This window comes from Fragaria vesca, linkage group LG3 (genome assembly GCF_000184155.1).
Source record: "Fragaria vesca subsp. vesca linkage group LG3, FraVesHawaii_1.0, whole genome shotgun sequence".
Classification (NCBI taxonomy): domain Eukaryota; kingdom Viridiplantae; phylum Streptophyta; class Magnoliopsida; order Rosales; family Rosaceae; genus Fragaria; species Fragaria vesca.
In genome coordinates this window covers 12,009,252-12,017,386 of record NC_020493.1, presented here as the reverse complement: position 1 = coordinate 12,017,386, position 8,135 = coordinate 12,009,252, and the positions used below count along the sequence as shown (strand labels likewise).

At 40.9% G+C, this 8,135-nt stretch overlaps 1 protein-coding gene across 1 annotated transcript; it reads right to left on the bottom strand.

Moving 5' to 3' along the window:
* Positions 1-4,035: 4,035 nt before the first annotated feature.
* LOC101313007 (F-box/kelch-repeat protein At3g06240-like) lies at positions 4,036-4,644 on the bottom strand. Its single transcript, XM_004295668.1, has one exon. The coding sequence runs from the start codon at positions 4,642-4,644 to the stop codon at positions 4,036-4,038; it is 609 nt and encodes a 202-aa protein (XP_004295716.1).
* Between the last annotated feature and the right edge of the window lie 3,491 nt (positions 4,645-8,135).

Below are 8,135 nucleotides of genomic sequence, written 5' to 3'. Positions count from 1 at the left end.
ATATCTCTTCCAGGTTGACCAATTTAGTCAAACCAAAGCCTATATGAGTTAGTGTCCCAAATATCATGTTTGGCGACAACATGGGATTCGATATTCGAATCATAGTGACATACAGTCCACTAGATTGACTCATGAATTTCTCCAAGATGCGCTTCAGTCCGCATTCATGAGAAGGTATACACAAAAAATTCTTGTTCATTCTCACAATGTGTTTTCAAATGAAAACCATTAGCATGAATGTCTTTAAAGCTCAACATGGTTCCTTAGAATGTTGTGGATAGTTCCACTATCTACGAAGCACTCAATGTCTCTATGAAACATAACTACAAGGAGTAGACAGGCGAGTAAATAGTTCTACTTGAACCATTTAGAAGGATTGAAAGAAGCTACGAAAAGCTGCAATCCCGAGAGTGCATAAAAGTTTCCGCACAGAATGACCTTTGCGCACTAAAACAGCCATAACTTCTTCGTTAAAATAGATATGGACGAACCGTGAAAAGTTCTGAAAACTAGACTCATAGAGCTTTCTAATGATATAAAACTCACTGTCTGGTTCGTCCAGAGCTGTTCACAAAGCTCAAACGAAGTTGACTGTCCAGAAGGGACAGATTGCTGTTTTTTGCAGATTTGGCATGTGCGAAGCTGTGAAGCTTGCAGGTGGCGTGTAGGCTTTTGCCTTAGCCAAAAGTGATGCGTGTATGATCAAAACCAAGTCCTTTCGATCGTTCTAAGGTCGTAAACTCCGTGACTAGTTAGCAAAAGCTCCTTGACATGAACATAAACCAACTCAGAGGACCTAGAGGATCCGATTATGATGATAATTTTCCAGCTTTGATAAGTCTTCAACGTCTTTTGCAAGACGGCAATTGGTTTAATAGCGTAGGGGGATCCAAAATCAAAAGCTTTCGGTAACTCCAAGTCAGTATGACCAGGCATGTCTGTGGAGGGTCGGTAGTGCGAGGCACACTTAAAACCACTATCTCCTTAATTTCGGACAATTCTAAGACATCACACTGAGCTTGGATGAGCCTAGTTGAACAATTGATGATGAAAAATCCGCTATAGGGTAGAAGACTTAACCGGAAACACGTGGGCGATCCGCCTTGAGGATGCAGTGCCATGAGTCACCTTCAAAGGAAGGGACCAAAATCGGCACAATATGCCATGTTTCTAAGGACGATGTAAATGTACATCTTGATTGTAAATCAATATGAACCATAAGAGGAGAATCGTTTCACTTCGAAAAAATTCTCAAGGCATTCATTATTGCTAATGTGAGTACATCGAGGTCTCAAATAGACAAAGGACGTCGATACAACGCCTTAGTACATAAAGCTTGGAACGAAAATCAATGTCTAGCCGATGACGTCAAAGTCATGCGTAGCTAGAGCAGGATCTGAATCTTTGATATTGGCGATCATGAGGATGACGTTCTCGTCCTCATATTGATTTTCCATACCTTTTTGTATGCATTCACAATTTAAAAGAGTTTGACAATCTTGAACCAGTGATCCGAAGATCCACAACGGTTGCATTAATGTCATGAGCTGACGTGAGTAGTTTTGACAAAATGGTGTCTAAACTGGGAGTGTCGCTATTAGAGCCGGCAACACCTCCCCCTCTTTTCTATACATCGGCACGACGTTTTCTGCCGTTGCCATGACCCATATTGTTGTCCCCACATTAGGGGATAATCCCAAATAAGTTTATCACATTAGCGTATATACAATTCCTGTTTGTATGATCAAAATCAAGTCTCGTTGGTAATTCCACACCAACTTGGAGGACCTAGAGAACTTGATGATCGAATCCGCTAAAAATTATGGATCATGATGCCACAAAAGATCATAGACAATATGTAGTCAATTAAGGTGGTAAGCAATCCACTTGACTAATAACTCAACAAGTAGAGTTATATGAATGTTTCGAGAAACGCTCCATGAGTGCATTCCACAGTACTTTATGGTCATTACTTTTTGCACAGATTGCCATTGAAGGCTTTTGTCGATGTGGCGCGTCAAAGACTTTGAGATCATGAGATGTGAAATCTCGGCATCTAGGGTTGTTAGCCTGGGGGTCAAAACATGTGGTTTAATCCTTTCCAATGAAAGGTTCCACAGATACCAAGCGAAGATCCGCCTTAGGCATCTAGTACGTCAAAACTCAAAGGAGCAGAATGTTACATTGCTCTTGCATACAAAACCAAGTTGTTATGAGACTCGATAGAGGTCACAAACGATGCTTTTAATGGTTTGTCCTTCGGATTGATCATACACAATCCGGAAAAGCCGCGAATTGATCAAACACAATTCGGAAAAAGGCCTCGGATTAATCAAACACAATCCGGTGAAAGGTCGGGGTTGATCAAACACAACCCGGACAAAGAAACAAGAGTGATCAAACACACTCTTGACCCGCGAATAAAATTCCGGGATTTGGGTACCTTTCTAGAGGCTGCCGAGAGGAGAAATAACGTTTCGCCTACTTATACTTCGAATTTGGGGCTGAAAATTTGATAGGAGGAGCAGCTCTGGATGGGGAAGCTTCTGTCAAAATTTCAGGTTGATCGGAGCAAGGGAAGGTGGTGAACCGGTGCTCGGTAGCGGCGGCGGTCTGGGATCTTCCAGCGGCCGGTTCAAAGACTTTCTGGCCGGTTCTCAGGGTGAGGCCGGCGGCGTTGGATCCGGGATGGAGAGAGCTTTTTGGGGATATCAAATTCCGGAGGAGGACAGTCGGAATTTTGGTCGGAAATCGGGAAAAACAAGGCTGCCCGATTTTAGGGTTTAGAAAAAAATGGTGGGCTATTGTCTGTAGGGTTAGAACAAAGTGCATGATAACGTGATGAAGGATTAATGGTAGAGACAAAGAGATAGCAAGAGAATCATCATCTTATTCATTGATAGGAGCCCTTTATATAGGGAATTACACAATACCAATATGGTAAGGATATGAATACATAGATTTAGTCTAACTACATATCCTATTGGCATAAGGCTAAGGCACACATAGAGAATATCCTAGAACATAAATTGTAATATGAAGAGACGAAAAATACTCATAAAAAATGGCTAGCAGACAGTTACCCTATCGGAGATTACAATAAAAAGTACTAAAATTAGGTCTACCGTTCTGTTGTTTTCAAAACTTGAAGTACCAAAGTTTACGAGTAAGAAAATATGAGGTACCGTTATGACAACTTTTTTTTTTTATTATAAAAATGAAAAACAAAATTAAAAACTGAAGGGTAAATTGGTCATTTATGAATAAAAATGGTTGTCGTCAGTTTTTTTAACGGCTCTAACGGTTCTAGATACCAAATTTTAGTTGAGGTAAGAATGTGGGATACTGTTTTGAAGTTTTTTAAATGTGAGATACCAAAGCTTTGCTTCGTCAAAAGGTGAGACATTATTTAGACAATTTTCCTTTTTTGGTCTATGAGAAACAATTGATATTCCGATCTCAATCAAGGAATCTTATCAATTTTCCGGATTGGACAAAGTTGTCCCCAAACCCTAACTGCGGCTCTGCTAGGTGGAGAGAGAAGAAGAGAGCATTTTATCTTCGAGTCTTTATCTTCACGTTCTTTAACACAAGTTAAACGAATCATAGATGGAATGTCAAATTGTTCCTCGCTTAAAGAAGCAATTTAGGATAAATCATATAGATAACAATTGCTATTAATTATTAAGAAGACAACAGACGATGCCACTTTTGACGGAAACCTCTATATGTAGAACAAAACAAAACTGTGTAAGTGTGTATACTAACTGTGTGTACATTTTCATGTTATTAAAAGTATCGACATTCATAGAGAATCAAAATGCTTAACTACGTATTTTGGAGTTGGAGTTGTAATCCTTAATAACATCTTTTAGAGAAAGAAAACTTGGAGTATGGTCTACTACAAAACTTAAACTCCCTGACGGCAACCCATCAATTTCAACCCTCACAAGGGTCTTTGTTTCAGGAGTATAGAGCCCTAGTTTGTAATATGCTAACAACAAAACTTTCCCCTCCTCCATAACTTTCAAAACTTCAACACTGCTTGTATAAATTGCCAATAATTGAATCAATTGTATCATATCCAATTTCAAGCACTTTGGTCCAAGAAGCTTTAACGCCGTACTCTTTCATTATCCAAAACGTGCTTCCATCACTTACAGAAAGTGAGCCTCCTATGACTCCCAATTCAGGTATAGAACTGTGATTGAAATAATGAGGGGGCATTGGTAAATCCTTGAAATGCTCACTTTCGACATCAAATGCACGTATGAAATGAGGGCGATAACCATTACAACCGCAAACCCAATGGAGATGTCCTTCATGAAAGACCCCTTTTGTTGTGCCCACGGTATCACGGATTTTGCCAATTCTTCTCCAAATCTCAAAGCCAACAGTTAAAACCATCACCTTCAAATCACGACAGTACTCTTTCCTTTTTCTATTGTTTGCAAAGACAACCACCTTATAGACATCACTTATGGGACTAAACCCAAACCCAAAATCAGGTAGTGGAGAACGTATTTCCTCATTGACCGGAAGAGGTATACACTCGTGAGTGATTGGGTTGGATATGTTAAAGATGAAGGCATCAGTTTTATCATTATAGCGGAATAAGCAGAGGAAGCCGTTGCAGGAACCCATGATACCTGTATAGTTTGTATGACAAGGCATCGCGATCTGAAAGCTTCAAGACCATGTTGTTTGGGCTCGAAACACTCTCCAAGTTGGCCAAGACGTGCTTATTTGGGGGCAGCTTGGTGTCTCGGCTCCAGCTTCTTTGGGTAGTACGGTCTCGGAGAAACAAGCACGCCTGAGTTCGTGCAAATAGGGATTTTGTGAACTCGGGGTCTGAGAGGGAACGACGCCAAGACTTGCACACACACTTGCATTGGACGACAGTGTTAATCGAGATTCTACAGAAGATTTCTAGGACTATGCGGTTTGGCAATTGCTGAATAACGCAGGCTTTCACATCTTCTCTTTCGTAATCTGCTTCTTCATGTTTCTCAGTGTTGGTTTATTCCTGCTTCTTCATGTTAGGAAGCTATTTGGTTAGCTGTCAAGTTTGTTTCTGTTCGTGCTGATAATTATCCCTATTTCTTAGGGAAGCGCTTGTAGTTTTGAATTCTATCTAGTCCATGATCCACGTTGTTAGTTAGTGTTAAACGTGGGGTGCAATTTGTTTTATCTCTTTCCCTGTAAGGCTTATAAAGCCACCAGTTTGCATTCAATAAAATAAAAAAAGCATTCCTCCAGTTTTGCAGAGCAGTTTTGTGTTTCAATTCTGTTCAACAATTCTGGTATCAGAGCCCCTCGAGGGCCTGATTTTGAGAGATTAAAGAGAGTGAAACACTTGGTGAGTTTGAGTGAAACACGTACTAAGAGAGAAGGTGTTTGAGTGAAACACTAAGAGAAATAGTGCGTGAGAGATGGCAGCTGCCGAAGGGAGCAATTTTGCTCAACCATGTATTCCCAAATTTGATGGGGATTATGAGCATTGGTGTATGCTCATGGAGAATCTGTTGCGGTCAAAGGAGTATTGGGGCCTCATTGAAACAAGTTTCTTTGAGCCAGAAAATGGAGAGACTATGAATGCAGCTCAGAGGAAAACTTTGGAAGAATTGAGGTTAAAGGATCTCAAGGCGAAGAATTACCTGTTTCAGTCAATTGACAAGTCAATTTTGAAGACCATTCTTCAGAAGGACACCTCCAAACAGCTGTGGGATTCTATGAAGAGGAAATATCAAGGGAGCGTGAGAGTAAAGTGAGCTCATCTCCAGGCTTTGCGAAGAGAATTTGAGGTGCTAGAGATGAAAGAGGGAGAAACAATTACAAGCTACTTCTCAAGGGTCATGCTTGTGGCCAATGACATGCGCAATTATGGAAAGGACACGCAGGATGTGAAGATTGTTGAAATGATTTTGCGCACCCTTACTGAGAAGTTCAACTATATTGTGTGTTCCATTGAAGAGTTGAAGGACATCGATACCCTTTCTGTGGACGAATTGCAGAGCTCATTACTTGTTCATGAGCAAAAGTTTTTGAAGAATGGAGGTGATGAACAAGCCCTGAAAGTTTTCTTTGAAGACACTGCTGGTGGTAGCGGAAGAGGTCGTGGAGACCAGGTTCGAGGAAGAGGGGGCTTTAGAGGCAGAGGAAGAGGTCAAGGAAGAGGACAGTTCAACAAGGCACTAGTTGAGTGCTACAAGTGCCACAAATTGGGGCACTTTCAATATGAGTGTCCTGATTGGGAGAAGAGTGCACACTATGCTGAGTTAGATGAGACTAAGGAGATGCTTTTGATGGCACATGCTGAACTTGATGAGGTGAAGAGTGCAAAGTTGTGGTTTCTTGACTCGGGATGTAGCAATCACATGACAGGCAACAAAAATTGGTTCACAGACATGGATGAAGGGTATCGACAATATGTCAAGCTCAGAAACAACTTCAAAATGGCAGTAGTTGGGAGAGGTAATGTTAGATTGCATGTTAATGGAATTACACAAGTGATTACTAATGTGTATTATGTCCCTGAGTTGAAGAACAACTTGATTAGCATCGGACAGTTGACAGAGAAAGGAGTTTCTGTGTTGATTCAAAATGGAGAGTGTCGATGCTATCATCCAGAGAAGGGCATGATTTTGCAAACGAAAATGTCAACTAACAGGATGTTTGTATTCCTTGCAACCATGATGCCTAAAACCTCAACGTGCTTCAAGGCAGCCTCAGAAGATGAAACGCACCTTTGGCATTGTCGTTATGGCCACCTCAGCTTCAAGGGACTAAGAACCCTTCGTTACAAGAAAATGGTGAAAGGGCTGCCTGAAATGAAGACCCCGAGCAAGCTATGCAAGGATTGTGTCATAGGCAAGCAACACAGGGAGCCCATATCGAAGAAGAGCATGTGGAGAGCCACACACAAACTACAATTGGTGCACTCTGATATTTGTGGTCCAATTACACCCTCATCAAGCAGTGGAAAGAGGTACTTGATTACTTTTATTGATGATTACAGTCGAAAGATTTGGGTAGCATTCTTGTCTGTGAAGTCTCAAGCTTTTGTTTCTTTTAAGAATTTCAAGAATATGTTTGAAAAAGAAATAGGGGCTCCAATTCAGTGTCTTCGAACAGATAGGGGAGGAGAGTTCACCTCTCAAGAGTTCAATTCATTCTGTAGTTCACATGGCATAAAAAGGCAATTGACTGCAGCTTACACTCCACAACAAAATGGAGTGGCCGAGAGAAAGAATCGGACCATTATGAATATGGTTCGAAGTATGTTGTTTGAGAAGCATGTTCCAAAATACTTCTGGCCAGAGGCAGTCAATTGGACCATTCACATTCTCAATCGGAGCCCTACCTTGGCAGTGAAGGAATTGACACCTGAGGAAGCATGGAATGGCATCAAACCATCAGTCCATTACTTCAAAATCTTCGGCTGTGTTGCTCATGTTCACATACCAGAAGCTAAGAGAAAGAAGCTTGATGATAAGAGCTTTCGGTGTGTGATGTTGGGGATGAGTGATGAATCCAAAGCTTATCGGCTTTTCGATCCAGCAAACAAATGAATTGTGATCAGCAAAGATGTAATTTTCGAGGAAGATGAGTGTTGGGATTGGGGAAGAAGTATAGAAGAGCTGAAGCTAGATGTATTAGATTGGGGAGAAAGTGAAGATGAAGACGGAGGAAATAATTCAGAAAGTGAAGATGAAGATGGAGGAAATGACAATTTAGAAGGTGGAGAAAATAGCAATATAGAAGGTGATCTAGTAGCAAGCTCAGCTTCAAGTCAGTCTTCAGAAGATGTTCAAGAAGAAGGGAGGAATCGTAGACCACCTGACTGGATGAAAGATTATGTGAGCGGAGAAGGCTTGTCAGGAGGTAAAGATGTTCAAAACTTTGTGTTGTTTACCTCAGCATCTGACCCATCTACATTTTAAGAAGCCATCAAAAGTGACAAATGGAGGACTGTAATGGATAATGAAATAGAAGCAATTGAAAAAAATGGCACTTGAGAGCTGACTGAGTTGCCAACAGGAGCAAAAACTATTAGAGTCAAATGGATTTTTAAAACAAAGTTGAACGAAAATGGAGAGGTGGAAAAGTATAAGGCCAGACTTGTGGCAAAGGGG

What these genes read in the sequence shown, in the direction of transcription:
- LOC101313007 (XM_004295668.1), bottom strand. Translation starts at nt 4,644, where the DNA reads ATGGGTTCCTGCAACGGCTTCCTCTGCTTATTCCGCTATAATGATAAA.